Source organism: Bos grunniens, chromosome 18 (genome assembly GCF_055505025.1).
Source record: "Bos grunniens cultivar Pamir isolate PY7600 chromosome 18, Bosgru_T2T1.0, whole genome shotgun sequence".
NCBI lineage: Eukaryota > Metazoa > Chordata > Mammalia > Artiodactyla > Bovidae > Bos > Bos grunniens.
The window spans coordinates 62,012,544-62,032,788 of record NC_141182.1 but is presented as its reverse complement, the minus strand read 5'-3'; the positions used below and the strand labels follow the sequence as shown (position 1 = coordinate 62,032,788).

General features: G+C 52.4%; 2 protein-coding genes and 1 non-coding gene across 42 annotated transcripts; 2 read left to right on the top strand and 1 right to left on the bottom strand.

Moving 5' to 3' along the window:
* Nucleotides 1–947: 947 nt before the first annotated feature.
* On the bottom strand, nt 948–7,350 carry MYADM (myeloid associated differentiation marker). Its single transcript, XM_086349731.1, has 3 exons — nt 7,325–7,350; nt 5,184–5,261; nt 948–3,305 (listed from the first exon to the last, which is right to left on the bottom strand). Exon 3 carries the CDS (start codon nt 3,301–3,303, stop codon nt 2,335–2,337), a length of 969 nt encoding a protein of 322 aa, XP_086205857.1. The 5' UTR covers nt 3,304–3,305; nt 5,184–5,261; nt 7,325–7,350; the 3' UTR covers nt 948–2,334.
* Nucleotides 5,761–19,673, top strand: LOC147354581 (uncharacterized). 40 transcript variants are annotated; one of them, XR_015145177.1, is made up of 7 exons: nt 5,761–5,882; nt 6,514–6,585; nt 7,169–7,331; nt 9,033–9,128; nt 9,343–9,433; nt 18,825–18,908; nt 19,128–19,673. XR_015145177.1 is itself a non-coding variant. In XM_086349738.1 (7 exons), exons 3-5 carry the CDS (start codon nt 8,553–8,555, stop codon nt 9,380–9,382), a joined length of 468 nt encoding a protein of 155 aa, XP_086205864.1. In that variant the 5' UTR covers nt 6,297–6,585; nt 7,169–7,331; nt 7,744–8,552; the 3' UTR covers nt 9,383–9,433; nt 18,825–18,908; nt 19,128–19,673. The 40 variants fall into 40 exon arrangements, 10 of the variants coding, with proteins under 10 accessions (XP_086205863.1, XP_086205861.1, XP_086205862.1 ...); XR_015145185.1 differs by lacking the exon at nt 5,761–5,882 and adding an exon at nt 9,643–9,747 and having other exon boundaries at nt 6,297–6,585; XR_015145178.1 differs by lacking the exon at nt 5,761–5,882 and adding an exon at nt 9,643–9,747 and having other exon boundaries at nt 6,297–6,585; nt 9,343–9,530.
* Nucleotides 14,682–14,753, top strand: TRNAG-GCC (transfer RNA glycine (anticodon GCC)). Its single transcript has one exon. It is a non-coding gene; the product is annotated as a tRNA-Gly (tRNA).
* Nucleotides 19,674–20,245: the final 572 nt, after the last annotated feature.

The following is a 20,245-nucleotide window of genomic DNA, read 5'->3' as shown; positions in this document are numbered from 1 at the left end:
TACCTTTGGGCAATGTGGAGCGTGATATGGAAGGATTTGAGCAGAAGAGAACAGGACCAGATCCGGATGTTGTAAGCAAGGCACCCTCCTGGGGCAAGGTGGGCTGCAGGTAAGGTAGTCCAAGGAGGAGGCTGGAACAACAGCTTGGGTGAAGCAAAACTAAAGGACCTTGGAGAATGAGACAGATATAAACAGGATTTTGTTGTTGTTCAGTTGCTTAGTCATGCCCGACTCTTTGCGATCCCATGAACTGCAGCATGCCAGGCTTCTGTCCTTCACCATTTCCAGGAGTTGGCTCAAACTCTGTTCTTTGAGTCAGTGATGCCATCCAACCATCTCATCCTCTGTCGGATTTAGGAAGAATACAGTGTTTGATGACTGAAAGGGGAGATGGTAAGAAGTGGTGCCTGGGTTCTGCCGCTCTCAGAATGAGACATGGTATTTCTCAGATGCTTGTGGGACTCCGAAGAGGGATCTTTATTCTTTTTTACAAATTACTTTTGGCTGTGCTGGGTCTTTGTTGCTGCACTCAGTTTCTCTATTTGTGGGGAGCAGGGGCTACCCTTTGCTGCAGTGCGTGGGCTTCTCATTGCAGGGGCTGCTCTCCCTGCAGAGCACGGGCTCAGTAGTCATGGCAGAGGGACTTAGTTGCTCCGTGGCATGTGGAATCTTCCCGGACCAGGGATAGAACCTGTTTCCCCTGCATTGGCAGGTGGATTCCCAACCACTGAACCATCAGCTAAGTCCTAAAGAGGGAGAAATCTTGTTCATGTCTATCCTAGTTAGCTCCCTTCATTTGAGGGAGAAATTTGGAAGATCCGGACTCACTTCTTTTCTGATGAGGCCAAGGCTGTTTTGATCCCAGCCTCTTTCTCTTACCAGACCCAGAAATCTGGGCCTTGCCCTCTCTCCTGGAGCCCTCCCCATGAATAAAGCAGGCACAAGTCTTTCTTTTATCTTTATATTGAGGTTTAAAAAAAAAAGAATGAACATTATGGATGTGGGAGAAGGGACAAGGCTTCTCTCCTGTGACTGACTGACAGCAGAGGCCGATCGAATCAGAAGCTCCAGGGAATTAAAAAAAAAAATAAAAAATATATTTGTACATTTATATAGATCATGTTATACATGTGAGTCCCAGAGAAGCAGGAAACTGCAGCAGGAAGCAACAAGCACACAGAAACACACCTGTGTGTGCACCACACACACTGAAGCAATGCAAGGCGATTCCTTTGACTATGGCATAGTAGCTATTTCCATCCCCCGACCCCACACTCCAGGAAAAAAAATTTTAAAGAAACTTCCCTTTTAAGAACAGGGCCAGCCAATGATTGTTGCCCTAGTGACCAGGAAAAAAACAACGAACCCAGGCTAACATCACCTTGAAGGCTGGCAGTGGCCATTTTCTTTTCTTCCCAGCAAAGGCAGGAGATACTATTTTTTAACATTGAAGCTGGAGGGCCATATCCTTGTCCCTCACAAATACTTGAGACAGTTGTCTTCAAGACCCTGTGGTTCTTTGCCACAAAGACTCTGCAAAGAGTCTTTGGGATGGACGTATTCCATCCCTTGTTTCCTTTAAGATGGCCTTTAGGCAGTGGGTTTTTAATAAGCCTGGCAAAAATTCTGGAGCCAATCTCAGGTGAGGCTGAGCACCAGGCGGGGCCTAGGGACCCAGGGTCTATGCTTTAAACCTCCAGCCCACTGGAAATTATTGACCACCAGAGTTTTTTTTTTTTTAACTTAAAGGGGAGGAACACTGTACACACACCCCCAACCCCACTGGGAGAAAGGGGGCTCGATTCCTAACTACCCACCCCCAACCCCCCCAAACACACACATACACATAACACACATACATCAACTAAGGCACAGCCAGGGCGGGCAGGCATGCTTTGGCAAGGAGGCCCCTCCAGAGGCCCAGGGTATGAACAGCTGCAAAAGGGGGTGTGTGATGTGGAGCTCAGCACCTTTGGAGGTGGGATGGGGGGTTGGTGGGGCTGAGAAGGAAGAAGGCTCAGAGCTCCCAAGGGGTCAGGAAAGGAGGCAGAGGCGGAAACACACAGGATAAAAAGAGAAAAGAGCCTCAAAGCAGAGAAGGTCGGAGAAGAGAGCAGGCAGAAGTAAAACAGGATGTGCAACCAAACAGAACAGGAAGGGAGGCAATGCAGGAGGTGGCGTGAGGGACACAGACAAGGGAGGAAAGGTTGGGAAGGACGTGAGAAAAGTAGGTGGGAGCAGGCTGGGAAGAGCACACCAGAGGGGCCCAGAGCTCTGCGAAGGGCCTCTGGGGAGAAGCGGGGATTAGGGAGAGCCCCACCCCGGGGACGAGGCTCAGACCCTGACAAAAACCAGGCGGGCTGAGTATACCAGGTCGGCCAGGTAAGCCAGCAGGTTGATGCCTGTCAGGATGGCCACGGCCAGCCGGCGGTCCCAGGAACACACGTAGTGCACGTGCCTTCTGCTGCAACCAGGATCCATCTGCCGCCGCGGCTCACCGCCATGCTTCTGGTCGAACTGGTAGAGTGGCCAGAGGACCAGGGCCGTGGCGTATAAGAGGACGGAGATCAGGGCCAGGCCCGACAGGAAAGTGGGGAAGGCGATGGGCAGGACGTTGGTGCAGTCGCCGAGGTTCAGCAGGATGGCCACGGCCGCCAGGATGAAGCAGATGGAATACACGGCCACGCACCACTCCAGGGCCGACTGGTGCTGGTACAGCCCCGGGTCGCTAATGAAGGCGAAGATGATGCAGGCCACGAAGGTCTCCAGCACCTTGAGCAGTCCGGGCACGGTGGCCATGTAGCCGGTGATCTCGCCGGGCCGAGCCCGGGTCCAGGCCACCTCGGTGGCGTAGGCGACGCAGGCGATGCAGGAGAAAGCAGTGGCGGCGATGGCGTGGTCCCGGGAGCGCCCGTGAGACAAGAACTGCACGTAGGTGGTGGGGTAGATGATGGAGGAGGAGAGGCAGAAAAGGGCGGCGTAGCAGGCGTATGTGATGGGGAAGTTGCGCCAGGACAGCGGGAAGCGCACCTGGAGCCCGCACAGCTCCACGATGAGGATGATGAGCGTCACGGAGAAGCAGAAGCACCAGGTGAACATGGACCAGTTGCCCATGGGCCCCGTCCAAGCGCCCACGCTGGCCACCAGCGAGAAGGCCACGCAGGTGGAGACCAGCTGCAGCAGGCGGAGGAGGCCCAGCGGCTGGGTCAGCAGCCGAGGGGACCCCACTATGGTCGGGGAGCCCAGGCCGGAGGATGACGACATTGTGGTTGTCACGGTGGTGCGGGTTACCGTCACTGGCATGGCTGGGGGGAGGGGAGAGAAGATCCTAAGAACATTCCAAACTGGAGGATCCAGGGTCCCCCCTACCCTGGGGCACTTGCCTCCCTGGAGGGGCTGTTGTGGACGGTGTAATCTGGACTCTAGCTGGAGGGGTACCCAGGATTTGGGCCTTTGAGTTTTCAAACCGGGCCAGTCCCAGGCCTACCGGGATGCCAGTGGTCCAGGTGTTAGCCCCTCCCCACCTCCAGCCTCATGTCAGAGCTCAGGAGGGTAGGTACCCTGTCTCTCTTTTCCCCAGGACCATTCTTTCTTTGCCCCGAAAGCCAACTCTTATAAAATCATGTCTCTTTTTTCCCCCTCCATTCCAGACACACAAAGCTACTCTCCTTCCCCCTGGGACTCAGCAACCCACCCACTCAAGATTCTACTCTAGGGACCTCCCTGGTGGATCCGTGGTTAAGACTTTCCGCACTTTCAATGCAGGGGGCAATCCCTGGTTGGGGAACTAAGATCCTACATGCCTTGGGTTACAGCCAAAAATAAAAAGATTTTGCTCTAAAGTGTCCTGGTCTTGTGCCCTTCCCACCACCCCCCATCAGAAGAAGAGACCCTGTCTCCTGTGATCTCTTAAAAACCCCACCGCTGCAACTTCCTCCCTTTGGGTACCCAGGGATCTGCAGCCAGGACTTTCTTTGATCTAACAAACATTTCCAGCCTCCAGACACATTTAAGAGTCTAGCCATCATTCGGGAACCCTCTCAGGGACCCACATCTGATCAGAGCTCCCAATCTTCCAGCCTGTCGCCTCTTACTGAAGGGTAGTCTGTCCCCAGTTGGAACTGGGTATTACCAGCTTCAGCAGCACCCCTCCTGTGGCCACAGGAATTTAGGTCTGGGGTGCCTGTGTGCTAAGTCGTTTCGGTGGTGTCCAACTCTTTGTGACCCTATGGACTGTAGCCCGCCAGGCTCCTCTGTCCACGGGACTCTCCAGGCAAGAACACTGGAGTGGGTTGCCATGCCCTTCTCCAGGGGATCTTTCCAACCCAGGGATCCAACTGGAGTCTCCTCCGCTGGCAGGTGTGTTCTTAACCACTAGCGACACCTGAGAAGCCTGGGGAACTTGCACCCACCTGTGAAGCCTGGGGAAGTTCAACCCAAAGGAAGTCAAGTTTCCTCCTGCCTCTCCCCTTTCCCCATCATGAGGTCCAGGCCCCTTCAGGAACCAAGCCAGCTAGTCCCCAACTTCGGGGAACCTAAGCTCCCTCCCCTGTCCCAGGCCACTGAAAGTTCTGGGTCTCTCTCGTTCAGAAAGACAGCGTCCTTGTCCCAAAGATTCAGGAATGAAGGCCCGGCCTCAATCTCCTGACCAGGTGTCCAGATCCTCACTCAAGCCCTAAAATAGTTAATCTCTCGGCTACTTCTGCTCAGCCACTTCAGTCATGTCTGACTCTTTGCGACCCCATGGACTGTAGCCCGCCAGGCTCCTCTGTCCATGGGATTCTCCAGGCAAGAATACTGGAGTGGGTTGCCGTGCCCTCCTCCAAGGGATCTTCGTGATTAAGGGATAGAACCTCAGTCTCTTATGTCTCCTGCATTGCAGGTGGATTCTTTGCCACTGAGCCTCCAGGGAAGCACCCCCTGAAAGCTCAAAAGGCCTCTCTTAACTCCCGGGCAATAAAACTTCCTCTTTCCATTGTAGGAGGACAGGGTCACACCCCAGCTGTCCCTCACAATAGCTTCCTGGGGACACAGGAGACCAGTTCCTGAACATACTTCTTCCTCAGGTCTCAGGATCTAGGCGGCCAAATTCCCAGCCCCTCCTCCTTCAGATCCAGGAGTCCAGACCCCAGAACCCCTCCCCGGCTCGGATCCAAAAGTCTGTGCCCCCCAGCCCCACTCACCAGAGGTCTTGGCGGAAAACCCCCACCAGAAAGAGATCCGGCCCTGGAGGCGGACTGGGTCAGACACCTGGAAAAGGGCTGATCGCGGAGAGGAGTGAGAAGACGTCAGCGTCCAGCTCAGACCCTGCCCCCGCCGCCCGCCGCCCGGGCTGGCCCAGAGCACGCGACGAGGCGGTGTGGTGGACCCCGGGCGCGCCTCCCAGCCAGGGCAGGGACTTGGCCCGGGAACCCCGGACGGTGACCTCGAGGGAAGCCCCGCCCGTTCCTTCCTCCCACCCCACCCCCCCCAAAAAAAATCTGCGCGGGCGGGAATGGAGGGAAGTGGGGAAAAGTGCACGCCCCGCAGGGCGGCGAGGGCGGGCTGTGATCTTAACCCTGCCCCGGCCCGAGAGCCGGGGGAGGGGAGGGCTAGGGGAGGCCGCCGGCGGAGGGGGGGCCCTGGGCGGCGGCTGCCGGGGCGGGCCGCCCGGGCAGCGCCGCGTCTCCGTCCTTATAAGGGCTGCAAGTCGGCCCAGCCATTTGGAATGTGGCGAGGACCGGGAGGCGGCGCCGCGACCCGCGCCCAGCTCCTGGGATTCTGGCGGGGGAGGGGAAGGGTGAAGGGAAGGAGGGATGCTGGGGGCGGGGGGGAGTGTGGAGCCCGGACTCCAGGTCCCGGGAGGAGAAGCTGCTAGGTCGAATGCCTGGGTCCTTCTAAATGTGAGTTCTGGGTCCCTAAAAGGAGGGCCGGGAGCCCGGAGCCCCAGGAGGAGGGGCTGGGTATCTGAACCCCTGGGTTCGTCTTGTGCACGCCTCGCATCTCGGGGTATGGATGGGGGCGGGAAACTGCACAGTACTGGAATCCAATTCGGAGACAGTGGCCACACCTCCTGCCACCTCCCGGAGAGCTGGTCTTCCCCGGCCGGAGCTGGGCCTCCTGGGCCACCAGGGAGGTGCCCCGCAGGAGTCTGCCACCTCCCGTCCCCCTGACCCGTTAGGAGGAAGTGGGGCGCGCCCAGGAGGCAGAGGGCGGGGCCTCGGTGAGGCTCCCCGGGAAGGTGAGTTAGCGCGCGGACCACCTGGAGGGGTGGGGTCCGTCCCCACTCTCCGAGCCCCCAGCCGTAACCTGAGGTCAGAGCTCAGGAATGAGCCGCCGGAGACCCAAGCAGGGAGAGGAAACACCCAGTTGGCTTCCGAACACAGCTCAGGACGTCCCCGGCCACGCCCCAGTCCTGTCCCCACCTCCGCGCCGAACACCACACCACATCACTCCAAAACTCAGAATCGCGCCCTGAAACCCCAGCCTGGCCTCTCAACGCCCTGGGACCCAGCTCCATCTTCACTTTGGCAGCATGGGTACTGAAGCGCACTCTCTGGCCTTTTGCGTCCAAAGTTCGGATTCTGCACCCTGGCTGGAGAGGAGGTCCGTAATTCTGGACCCCGGCCACTCTCCTTGTCAAACCCAGGACTCCCAACTCCGAGCTCCTCCAGGAGCACAGCCCCTCCTCCCTCAGACCCAGGGTTCCAGGCCCCCAGCCCCTCCTCCCTCAGACCCAGGGTTCCAGGCCCCCAGCCCCTCCTCCCTCAGACCCAGGGTTCCAGGTCCCCAGCCCCTCCTCCTCAGATCCGGGGGTCCAGGTCCCCAGCCCCTCCTCCTCAGACCCGGGGGTCCAGGTCCTCAGCCCTTCTTCCTTCAAACTCAGGAATCCAGGTCCCCCTCCCATCAAACCCAGGAGTCCAGCCTCCCAGCTCCCCAGCCCCCTGCCCTATCAGATCCAGGAGTCCAGGCCCCACTCCACCTCCTTTTAAAGATGTAAGACCTGTATGAGTTCAGGACTCCAGCCCCTCCTGCCTCAGATCCAGGGGTCCAGACCCGCAGCCCCTCCTCCCTCAGACCTAGGGGTCCAGGCCCCCAGTCCCTTCTCCCCCAGACCCAGAGGTCCAGGCCCCCAGCCCTTCCTCCATCAGATCCAGGAGTCCAGGCCCCACCCCACCTCCTTTTTCAGATGTACGACCTGTGTGAGTTCAGTCCCCCAGCCGTCTCCTCTCCAGGACCCGAGTCCTGAGCCAGACCACCTTTCTCGGGACTGAGACAATTGGAATCCCTCCGCACCCAGAATCCTGGACGCTGCGCCCACCCTTGGGGATTCCCGCAGCCTCACCTTACAGGTCAGCAACCGCTGCGGCTGAAGCAGAGGCGACAGCTGCAGATTAGAAGGGTCTGCGGTCTGGGTGGGGTTAGCCGGCCCGGGAGTGAGGGTGGGCGGGGCCGGAACTCCGGGCTCGAGCCGGATAAGGGACTCCCTGGCCAGGGCTATCCCAGTCCCGCCCCGAGGGCGGGGCCAGAGGCAAGGCCGCACCCCCTCCGGCGAATAACGCCGCAGTGGTCCCGCCCCACCAGCGGTGGGGTGGAGGGCTGAGGTCACTGTTTCCGTGGTGACAAAACAGGAAGACACAACAGCTGGCGGGGTCTGGGCTCAGGAGGGCTGCCCTCCTCGCCCCAGCGCTGGATGGAGAACTCTCCAGGGCCGGCCCGGGAAGGCCGTTGCCATGGCAACCCGTCTGTTTGGCCTTTGTTTAGGACGAAGCTGCCCCCCCACCGCCCAGCTCGGGTCCTCACCCCAGTCTCACCTCGGTCTGTTCTCCCTCTCCCCTTCCAGCCCCCTCCCTCCTCGTCTCCCTCCTCTGCCAGGATGGATGAAATCTTGGATATCTGGGTCGCAAAGCGGCTGGGAAGAGCGGGCCTCTCTTTACCGGGGTCTGTTTGCTAGGGTCTCTGTCTCCAGAGTCCCTGAAATGGGAAATGTGCCAATCTCTAGACTTTAGGGGGTTCCTGGGTCCCCAAAAGAACAGTGGTTGGATTGCAGTGTTTAAGGAATTTTGGGGAGGAGTAAAGTGGGCCCTCCTAATCCTCTATCTATAATGCGGTTCGCGGTGTAAGGGACGGATGGGCCGGACCCCAAAGTCCCATGTGTCGGTGGGGGTTGTTGGTAGCAAGATTTCTGGGATCAGGGTGGTGGGAGACGGGGACATGGAGTCCCAGGCTGTGGGCCCAGATTCTTGGCTCCTAGGAGCAATTACGGCTCAGACTCCCGGGTTTTCGGAGCAGATGGGGTTGCAAGCCGGGCCTCTTGGGTCTGGAAGCGAGAGATATTTTTGGCCTGCATTCCTGGCTCCTGGAAAAAGGGAGGGGCTCAGAAGCTTAACGAGGGCGAGGCTAGGGGCTGGGGGTGCCAGATTCCTGATTGCTGCAGGGAGGGAGGGGGCCAAGGGACTGCTCAGCCCGGGGCCCAGAGTAGGGAGGGGCCGCGGGGTCTTTTTTTAGGGTCCGCTCCGGGGCCCTGAAACGAATGGACAGAGCCCAGAAGCAAGCAGGAGCTGAAGGTCGGGATGCTCGGCCTGGGGCGGCTGAGGCGGAACGGAAACCGGGACGCCCGGGTCCCTCCCTGCTGGCCCGGCTCACTCACCGCGCTCTGCACTGGTCCCGGGCGCGGCCTGGCTCGCGGCTGCCGCTGGGCGGGGCCCGGCGGGAATGCGGCTGCTCCGCGACGCCGCGCTACCCCGGGCGCTGCCCGCGCCGCCGCCGCCGGGTGTCTTCCAGGCCGACGACTGAGGAAGGAGGCTTTGAGGCCGAGCCCCAGGGTGGGAGCCGAGCGCGTCGCGAAGGGAGGGGTCCGAGAGGATGCTGGAGCTCGGAGCCCGGGGCTGCGTGCTCTACGGAGGTGGGAGGGGTTGGGGGACACCTGAACGCTGTGCACTCTGCAGTTGGGGAGGGTAGAGGTGGGGGCTGAAGGGCTGTGGAGCCTGTACGCCCCCTTTTGTGTCCTGCAAAGGCGGAAGACCTTGTCTGTCTTTATGTGCCCTGCATAGGGGAACGGTCTCTAGGAGACCCGCGTGGGGATGTCTAGGAAGCCAGGACAAGGTATTCGTTGGAGGATCTCCAGGGACGCACCTCCTTGACCCCCGGTAAAGAAGCATCTCTTACTCCCTTCTTGCCCAGATCTTTGCCTGACCCCAAAGTGGCACTCCTGAAGCCATGAAGTCAGTCGCTCAGTCGTGTCCAACTCTGCTCCTCTGTCCGTGGGGATTCTCCCGGCAAGAATACTGGAGTGGGTTGCCATTTCCTACTCCAGGGGATCTTCCCCACCCAGGGATCGAACCCGGGTCTCTTGTATTGCAGGCGGATTCTTTTACCGTCTGAGCCACGAGGGAACTCCTGAGATGCGCCGCCGAGTAGTAAAGAGGCCGTCACCGCTCACAGTTTACTGCAGGTGTGCTCTCCGGCAGCACTGTACCCCCCTTTAAGGCACTGAAACCTCAAAACAGCAGAGTGCAGGGTAGCACGAACAGGAAGCAAACATTTAAAGAGTGAGTCATCAGGTGTGATCCTGAGACGTGACCTCGGAGGGCTCCTGGGTCTTGTGTAAGCTGGTAAAAGGAATGTGCCACTGGTTCAGAGTGTTTACCCACATCCTGCCAGGACAGCACCCACAGCCCAGAGATGCCGTCTGCCACCGGGCACTGAAACCCAGCCTCCAGCAGACCGTTCCTCTGTTAGTGAGAGCAGCTGCTTTCTGCTGCTGGGGTATGTGGACCCGCCCCCTAACTTCCTAACAAACCTGGCCCTTTGATCAGAAGCAGTCTTGTGTGGGTTAACCTGACGGTGAATGGGGCCATTCAGTTTGTACACAGATGCTGCTGTTGGCTGGGAAAGCAAACAGAACCCAGAGTTCATTATTCCAGGCAGGAAAAGGTCAGCACCCAGTCCACGATGGAAGAGGTCCAAGGTGCTCCTCGGGTGACCAGGTGTTTGGCTGATCTCCCTAGAGAACCATAGCACTGCTTGCTGACGACAGCAAGGTGGGCCTCCATCGGTGACAAAGCTCCGTAGCTGTGACGAGGCAGATCCATGCGTAGCCCACCATGGCTGCTTTGTTCATCAGCAGGTACTGGTGAACATTAAGCAGGCACTGGAGAGACTAGCAGGGGAAGAAACTAACCGAGAGCCACAGGGTGGTCATCTGGTCTACTTAAGTCTTACTAGCACTGTCTGTAATGGAGGGTTTTGGGGGAGAGTAGACCTGAGTACAGGTTTAAAAAACAAACAAACTTTATTTAGGCTGTGTTGGGTCTTCGTTGCTGCTCAGGCTTTTCTCTGGTTGTAGGGAGGCTCCTGGGCTTTAGAGCACCAGCTCAATAGTTGTGGCACACGGGCCTACTTGCTCTGCAGCATGTGGCATCTTCCCGGATCAGGGATGGAACCCGTGTCTCCTGCATTGGCACACAGATTCTTTACCACTGAGCCACCAGGGAAACCCTTGGGGACAGATTATGAGCTGGTTTTTGCTCCTGACCCCTCTGACAAGTGCCTGTGTGTTTGTTTTCCACATCAGACACTAAATCTCTAATTTCAGACAGCAACTGAGTGTCTGATGAGTGTCTGAATCTGGACACACTGCTGCTGCTGCTAAGTTGCTTCAGTCGTGTCTGACTTTGTGCGACCCCATAGACGGCAGCCCACCAGGCTCCCCCATCCCTGGGAGTCTCCAGGCAAGAACACTGGAGTGAGTTGCCATTTCCTTCTCCAATGCATGAAAGTGAAAAGTGAAAGTGAAGTGGCTCAGTCATGTCCGATTCTTAGCGACCCAATGGACTGCAGCCTTCCAGGCTCCTCTGTCCATGGGATTTTCCAGGCAAGAGTACTGGAGTGGGTTGCCATTGCCTTCTCTGAATCTGGGCACACTAACCTCTTGCAACTATCGTCAGACCCCACAAGTAATAGACTCAGTCCTACAAGACCGCCCCCCATTTCAAACTCCAGCCACAAGTCCCAGGCCTCCCCTGCTTCTGACCGACTGGCTAGAAATTGGGGTGTTCCCAGGACTTGGCTTCCATCATTTGCTAGAATGGCTTGCAGAACTCAAGGAGGCACTTAGTATTGAAAGTGTAAGTCAGACTCAGTCATGTCTGACTCTTTGTGACCCCATGAACTGTAGCCACCAGGCTCTTCTGTCCTTGGAATTCTCCAGGCAAGAATATTGGAGTGGGTTGCCATGCCGTTCTCCAGGGGATCTTCCCGACCCCGAGATCTTTTGAACCTGGGTCTCCTGCATTGCAGGCAGATTCTTTACCATCTGAGCCACCAGGGTATTACTGATTTATTGTAAAGGATGCAACTTGGGAACAGCCAAACAGGAGAGATACGCAGGGGAGGATATGGGGAAGGGATGCAGGGCTCCCAGGCCCTCTCTGGGCATGTCATTGCCCAGCACTGTGATGCATTTACCCGCCTGGAAGCCCTCTGAATCCCGCTCTTCAGGGTATTTATGGAAGCTCCATTATGGAAGCATGGTTGGTGAAATCACTGGCCATCAGTGCACAAGCTCCATCTCCTAAGCCTGTCTGGAGGTCAGGGAGTGAGGCGGAGAGTTTCAACCGCCAATCACACAATTGGTTCCTTGGGCAACCAGCCCCCATTCAGAGCTAACCAGGGCTTCCCAGATGGTGCGAGTGGTAAAGAACCCGCCTGTCAATGTAGGAGATGTAAGAGATGCCAGTTCGATCCCAGGGTTGGGAAGATCCCCTGAAGAAGGAAATGGCAACCCACTCCAGTATTCTTGCCGGGACAATCCCAGGGACAGAGGAACTTGGTGGGCTGCAGTCCATGGGATTGCAAAGAGTTGGTTGGACATGACTGAGCAACTAAACCATCAGAAAGGGTTCAAGGAGTAATAACTCCTTTACTTGGAAGGGATATTCCTACTGTTCTCAGACTATTGGATTCTCAGGAAAGTTCCTGAGTAACAAACTTACCAGTTTTTATGGGGTTTTATCTCCCATGCTCTGGCATGTGTATTTTAGAAAGACATATGTAGTACGTTATCTGCTCTCTCCTGCTTTTGAGGTCTTATCAGCATTGCGATTGGCCAGGACAGAGTCTATAGAGTACTGAAAGCAGAAGTTGGTGGAAAATTTGGTGATTCTGGAGCAGTATCTAGAGATAGTATCTAGAGATACAGCATATCTCTAGCTTGGGAAAAGATCGAAATTTGAAGTACAGTGTCTACTGCGTGCAAATCGCTTTTGCACCATCATAAAACTGAACAAGTTAGTCAAGCCATCATAAGTGCGGGAGCGTCTGTATTCTTTCTTCCCTTTACTGAGATGGATATCTCCCCTAGTCCGTTCTCTGGCCGTAACTATCCCCTTTTTGGTGTCTATGGACTTCCCGGTCCTTGTACTCATTTCCCACATAGTGTCCTGAAATTCTCTAAAGAGCATCCTTCTAGATAGATACACCATGAACAGGTTGCATGGATCCCCCCACCCTCAGAGTGGTCTGGTTGGCCCTGGCTCTTGCCAGGCTCCTCTTGTTCATCTCCATGAGCTGCAGAGAATCTTGTCATGTTTCTATTTGCCCCACAATGTGACAATGTTTGGGAGGCACTGACTTAGAAGACCTATGCGAACATTACCCTCCATACCATAGCATCCACCTCTCCACTGGGTTCTCCATGCCTCTCAAACATCAACGATTTCTTCTTCCATCCTGCTTCCTTAGTAATAGCCACTTTGTGATCTTGCCTTAACTTGATAGGAGCCCCCAGTCCATCGGCATGCTCGTTCCTTGCTTTCCTCTTCAGATATGCTTCCACAGTCTATCATTTCAATGACCCTCTTTTCACACTAGGATATTTAACACTCCTTTGCCATTCTGTCTTTTTATTACCCCAGTCTTGAAAAAGAAAAGCCTACCTACAGAATATCTAAAGACATTTCTCCAAAGAAGACATACAGATGGCCAAAAAATACAGGAAAAGATGTTAAACATTGCTAATTGTTAGAGAAGTGCAAATCAAAACTGCAATGAGGGGACCTTCCTGGTGGTCCAGTGGTTAAGAATCTCCCATCCAACGCAGGGGACATGGGTTCGATAAGAGAAATCCCCTCCCCACCCCGCCCAGGCACCACAACGAGTGAAAACCCACATGTCAAGATGAAGACCCAGTGCAGCCAAAATGTTAAAATAAAATACATGAACAAATAGAGTTTAGGCTCAGATAGCTTCTTAAAGGGGAGAGTGTTAGACACCGAATGTGATTATTTAAAAAAAAAAATGCCTACACTTGGGGAAAAAAACTACAGTGAGGAATCCCTCACACTGGTCAGAATGGCCATGGTCAAAAAAGTCTACAAATAACAAATGCTGGAAAGCATAAGGAGAAACGAGAGCCCTCCTACCCTGTAGGTGGGAATGTAAATTGGTGCAGCCAGTATGGAGAACAGCGTGGAGTTCCTTAAAAACTAAAGACAGAGCTGCCATATGATCCGGCAATCCTACTCCTGGGCACACATCCAGAGAAAGCCATACTTTGAAAAGGTGTGTGCACCCCTACGTTCACAGCAGCACCGTTCACAAAGGACAGGACGTGGAAACCAGCTAGATGTCCAACTGGCAGATGAATGGATGAGGCAGATGTGGTCCATATATACAATGGAATGTTACTCGGCCATAGAGAGACGGCATGAAGCGACACGGCGCTTCCCAGGAGATGCTGTGGCAAAGAATCCATGTGCCAATGCAGGAGACGTGAGTTTGATCCCTGGGTCGGGAAGATCCCCTGGAGGAGGGCATGGCAGCCCACCCTAGTATTCTTGCCTGGAGAATCCCTGGACAGAGGAGCCTGGTGGCCTATAGTCCATGGAATCGCAAACAGTTGGACACGACGGAAGCAACTCAGTGTGCACACGGGCAGCAACGTGGATGGGCCTAGAGATGAACATATAAAGCGAAGTTAAGTGGGGCAAAGACAACGATCGTGTGAATCTCAAAAAGGACACAAAGGAGCTTATTCATGAAACAGAAAGAGACTCACAGACTGTGAAAACGAATTTGTGGCTACCAAAGGGGAAAGGTTGAAGGTGGAGGGATAAATTGGGAGTTTGGGATTAACATAAACATGCTACTATATATAAAATAGATAAACCACGAGGTCCTACCATAGAGCACAGGGAACTCTACTCAATCCTCTATAATAACCTATATGGGAAGAGAATCTGAAAAAAAAAAGATAATGTATGAAAGTGTTAGTTGTTCAGTCATGCCTGACTCTCTGTGACCCCGTGGACTGCAGCCCACCAGGCTCCTCTATCCATGGGATTTCCCAGGCAAGAATACTGGAGTGCTTTGCTATTTGCTCCTCCAATACATGTATGCTGCTGCTGCTGCTGCTGCTGCTAAGTCGCTTCAGTCATGTCCGACTCTGTGCGACCCCATAGACGGCAGCCCACCAGCCTCCACCATCCCTGGGATTCTCCAGGCAAGAACGCTGGAGTGGGGTGCCATTTCCTTCTCCAATGCATGGAAGTGAAAAGTGAAAGTGAAGTCGCTCAGTCGTGCCCGACTCTTAGCGACCCCATGGACTGCAGCCTACATGTATATGTAACTAAATCACTCTGCTGTACTCCAGAAACCCACACAACATTGTAAATCAACTGTACTCCAGTATAAAATTGGGTTTCCTGCTGGCTCAGTTGGTAAAGAATCTGCCTGCCATGCAGGAGACCCAGGTTTGATTCCTGGGTAGGGAAGTTCCCCTGGAGGAGGAAAGGGCAGCGCACTGTAGTATTCTTGCCTGGAAAATCCCGTGGAAAGAGGAGACTAGTGGGCTGCAGTCCATGGAGTCGCAAACAATTGGACACAACTGAGCATCTGAGCATAAGCCAATATAAAATAAAATTTTTTTTTTTTAAAGAAAAAGCCCATCTATCAGGGTTTCTCCCTCGCATGTGTTTATCCCTAAGCAATTGAACATCACTGGAGAAAGTCATATTACAAGGCAAAAGATATGGTGAAAATGAAAAAGTGAAAGTATTAGTCATGTCCGACTCTGTGACCTCATGGACTGCAGCCTGCCAGGCTCCTCTGTCCATGGAATTCTCCAGGCAAGAATACTGGAGTGGGTAGCTGTTCCTTTCTCCAGGGGATCTTCCCGACCCAGGAATCGAAGCCAGGTCTCCTGTACTGCAGATGATTCTTCACCATCTGAGCCACCAGGGAAGCCACAAAGAGGCAACCAAACAGTACCGCGCTCGAACAGTGTTTCCTACAGCCCTGTTGCAATCCTCTGGTCGGCTCCTTCTCATTGTCATGGTGACAAGCACACTATTTTTAAGCTCTTTGATCTCTGCCCTCAGGCTGCATTCTCAGTCTGTGACCTACCTTCTGTATTTAGAGAGAGAACAGAAGTCGTTGGCCTGTCAGTTCCTCAACTTCCCTAAACTGAAACCAGAATGTGACACTATTTCCAGAACTGTTCTTAAACAGTAGTGAAGTTCTTTCTATCTCACGCTAATCCTTCTTGTCCTTTTGTTTTTGCATTTCTTGTCTTTTAAATTGTAGTAGATCTGATGTATAATATTATATAAGTTTACAGGTGTACAATATGGTGCTTCACACTTCTTAAAGCTTATATTCCGTTTACAGTTATTCTAGAACACTGGCTATATTCTCTGTGTTGTATTATATATCCTTGTAGCTTATTATATACATAATGGTTTGTGCCTCTTAATCCCTTACCCCTTACTCCCCTCCCCTCTTCCCTCTGCCCACCGGTTTGTTCTCTACATCTGCGACTCTGTTTCTTTTTCACTGTTGTTATATTAACTATTTTCTTGTATTTTTTTAGATTCCACATGTAAGTGATAAAATACAGTATTTGTGTTTCTCTGCCTGACTTATTTCACTTAGCATGTTGTTGCAAACGGCAGCCTTTCCTTGCTTTTCATGGCTGACTAGTACTCCACTGGACGTGTGTGTGTGATCTGTCTTCGTTCATCTGGGACGGGCACTTAGGTTGCTCCCGTACCCTGACAGTTGCAGTAAGGACACCGTGAACACTGGGGTGCATGTCTCTTTTCAGATCAATGCTTGTGTTGCTTCTGGATACAGACCCAGGAGCGGAACTGCTGGATCATATGGTAGTTCTGGTTTTAGTTTTTTGACTCACAAAATTTCTACTTGTCTTTTTGACCCTTGAATACATTCTTCTTCCCATCAACTTACTATCGCTCTTAACAACGGACACTCTGCAGCTAATACTCAGCCTCTCCTGCTCACAGAATCTTTCACTGACTGGCTTTTTCAGAAATTATCGTTGTTTTCAATTGTGGTCAAATACGCATAACAGAAAACACCTTTTAAGCTTGCCTTTTGGGGAAATGTACTGTTCAGTGGTGATAAGAACGTTCACGCCGTGACCACATGAAGACACGAAGGAAGGATGGTTGTCAACAAGCCAGGGAGAGAGAACTCAGAAGAAACCAACCTCCAACTTGATCTAGGATTTCTAACTTCCAGGAATTGTGAGAATATGAATGTCTGTCTAAGCCATACAGCCTGTGGTACTTTGTTATGGCAGCCCCATGGAAACTAACCTATCACTTTGAAAAAAAAAAAAAAATTTTTTTTTTTTGCAGCCCCCTTAATTCAGTCATGTTCACCCATGCCCCCTGCGGTGGAAGCACAGTCTTAACTGCTGGGCCACCGGGAAAGTCCCCTATATTCTCTTGCAAATCCTTCAACTTCTATACATCTCTGTATTAGTCACAGGTTGCTGGGTAATACATTTCCCCAAAGGAATGCAATTCTACAGCATGGATGAACCTTGAGGACATTACATTTAGTAAAATAAGCCAGACACCAAGTAACAAATACTATAGGATTCCACTACTTAAAGTAGCCAAATCCTTAGAGACAGAAAGTAGAATAGTATTTACCCAAGGCTGGGGGCAGGGGGAATGGGAGTTAATATTTAAGGGGCCCAAAGTTTTAGTTTGGGATGATGGAAAAAAAAGTTCTGGAACGTGTAGAGTGGTGATGGTTGTACCACACTGAATGAAGGCCACCAGACTGGATGCTCAAAAATGGAAAATTTTAGGTAAATTTTGTGTTGTGTGTGTTTTACCACAAAAGTTAAAAGAAAGAAGATGGGACTTCCCAGGCAGTCAGTGGTTAGGCTCTGCACCTCCAGGGCGGTGGGTGTGAATGTGGGGGGGTGGGGTGCAGGGTAGATTCCTGGTCAGGAAACTAAGATCCTCACATGCCTAATGGCTCAGTCAAGGAAAAAAAAAAAGAAAGAAATAGAAAAAAATTATGTAAAAATACATAAATAAAATGTAAAATTCAGTTCTGTAGTTCCACTGGCCACATATCAAGCACACAGCGGGGTCATCATATTGGACTGAAGTGTGTTTGTTTCTTAAACTCAGAAATCCGAAACTCTCAGTGTTTTGGAGTGTGGAAGCCTGTACTGGGCTCCCCTGGTGGCTCAGACAGTAGAGACTCTGCCTGCAATGCAGGAGACCGGGGTTCGATCCCTGAGTCGGGAACATCCCCTGCAGGAGGAAATGGCAACCCACTCCAGTATTCTTGCCTGGAGAATCCCATGGACAGAGGAGCCTGGTGGGCCATAGTCCATGGGGTTGCAAGAGAGCTGGACACAACTGAGCCACTAACACTTTCACACTTTCACTTTCAGCCTGTGCTAGATACAGATCCCAGCAGTATTAAAAAACAACAACAACAACAACAACAACTTTGTGACTAAGTGGGGTTTATTCTAGAGATGGAAGTATGGCTAATATTCAGAAACCATTAATGAGATTTATCCCATGAACAGAGCCAAGTAGAAAAAAACCATGTGACTATCCCATATGCACTAAAAGAATATCTGACAAAATGCAATTAAAAAAAATTGAATAAACAGGAAGTCAGGGTTCTTAAAGCTGTTAGACATCTGTGGCTCTTCAGGGCTCCTGCTCTGTGAAGGAATTTTTCTGGTCTTTGGGGTCAGGGTGGCTGTGGAAAGCTACTGCTTCTAGAATTTCCTCTCCAGGCTTCAGCATGTATAAATACAACAGACCAGGTTTGGTGCCATGGGAACTTCCCAGCACGGGATCCTCTACTGGGGTTAGTTAAACCTCTTGTCGGAGAAGGCAATGGCAACCCACTCCAGTACTCTTGCCTGGAAAATCCCATGGACGGAGGAGCCTGGTAGGCTGCAGTCCATGGGGTCGCTAAGAGTCGGACACGACTGAGCGACTTCACTTTCCCTTTTCACTTTCATGCATTGGAGAAGGAAATGGCACCCCACTCCAGCGTTCTTGCCTGGAGAATCCCAGGGACGGGGGAGCCTGGTAGGCTGCTGTCTATGGGGTCACACAGAGTCGGACATGACTGAAGTGACTTAGCAGCAGCAGTAAACCTCTTGTGGCTCAGAGGTTAAAGCGTCTGCCTCCAATGTGGGAGACCCGGGTTTGATCCCTTGAGAAGGAAATGGTAACCCACTCCAGTATTCTTGCCTGGAGAATCCCATGGACGGAGAAGCCTGGTAGGCTATAGTCCATGGGGTCACAAAGAGTTGGACACGACTGAGCAACTTCACTTTCACTTTCAAACCTCTTGTAAACACACAGGTGGGAGCTATTGTCTGACTTTTTCTTTTTTTGGTTAGGATCTAGTTCCCCCACCAGGGATTGAACCCATGCCCCTTGCATTGGGAGGCAGAGGCTTAATCACTGGACCACCAGGAAGTCCCACTATTGTCCGACTTATTAGGAAGACTGAAGGTACCAAGACCTGCCTTCTTCTCCCTCTCTTAGCTGAATGCTTCCTTCTGGGGCTTTGAATTGGGCAGGAAAGAAGCAAGGGCATTGGAAATTAAGAGCGCAGCTTCAAGGACGAAGGTATGAGGTGCTGAGTGATGAGTGGAGGGAGTGACCGGGGGACCGGTGGTCAGGCAGCTTCTTGGCCTGGGTGGCTGGGTGCATGTGACTTAAGAGCATTCCCTCCACTGTGTATTCTTGGCTTTCGGCCAATTTACATTCTCCAGCCATCCCCTGAGCTCTGCCATTTACTCCTTCTGTGTCCTGCCCTTAAACCCCTCCTTTGCTTCCCACTTGCAGAAGCAACGCCTTTCATTTGCAAATCAGAACCCGGATAGCAACTCTCACCATTGCTGAAGACCCCCAGGAAACCTCCCCCCACCTTTCTGAGAGGAGGTTTCACCCCCATGAGATGATTTTTTCTCCTCGAGATGCAGATTGGATTAACAGATGGTGATTTTCATCGTAATCTCTTCAGCAAAATAGACTGAAGTCTTCTGTTTGGAAGACGTAGGCTGCCTTTGATGGAGGGGCCGGGGGGGGGGTGGGGAAGGAAGGAAGGAAATCTTATTTGGTTTGTAAAACTCCCCTGCTAAATGTACTTATCAGATGGAAATAAATCAAGTCTCTGTTTATAAGGTCCTGGATAAATAAGCTCTGGCACCTCCAGATAATGCGACAAAATGTATATCTTAAAAAAAAAAAAAAAAGAATTAGGAAGCTCTAGTTACCTAAATGTAAGATTTCCCAGGACAACAGTCTTGAGCGAAAAAGGCAAGATGCGGAACCCTGTTACAAGGATTGAACCTTCTGCGTGAGAAAATATAAAAATAAGATGTGTTTCTATTTTATTGTGTTTGTTTGTATAAACACTGCAGCAGTCCACAGGAGACTCAGGAAAGTGGTGACCTCCCCAAGAGCAGGCAAAAACCCCCACAAAACAAGTAGGGACTTCCCTGATGGTCCAGTGGTTATGACCTCACACTTCTCTGCAGGGGGCTCAGGTTCTATCCCTGGGTGGGCAACTAAGATCCCACATGCCTCCTGCTGTGTAGCAGACAAAACAAAACAAAAACAAAAAACAAACCCAAAGCAGAAACAACACAAACCAACAACAACAGAAAACTGAGATGTGGGACTGAAACTTCTTCCTGTGTGTGTATGAATTTTAAATTCTAAACACATGAACACATTACTCACTTAAAATCATACCTATATATAGATTATATGACTCAAGGCACAGAAAATACTTAGGACAATGACTCCAAGTCAGTATATGCTAATTATTATATGATGCATAGTGCATATTAATATGATATAAAATATGCCATGGAAAGTTCTGGAAAGCTACACAAGAAATGGGCTCAGACCAAAGGGAAAGGAGGATTGGGCAACTGGAACTTTATCTACCCTTTTTG

Coding starts and splice junctions, on each gene's coding strand:
- MYADM (XM_086349731.1), bottom strand. CDS start 3,303: ATGCCAGTGACGGTAACCCGCACCACCGTGACAACCACAATGTCGTCA.
- LOC147354581 (XM_086349737.1), top strand. CDS start 8,553: ATGCTCGGCCTGGGGCGGCTGAGGCGGAACGGAAACCGGGACGCCCGG. Junction 8,885..9,032: donor GGGCTGCGTGCTCTACGGAG/GTGGGAGGGGTT, acceptor TGCCCTGCATAG/GGGAACGGTCTCTAGGAGAC. Junction 9,129..12,896: donor ACGCACCTCCTTGACCCCCG/GTAAAGAAGCAT, acceptor TTATTACCCCAG/TCTTGAAAAAGAAAAGCCTA.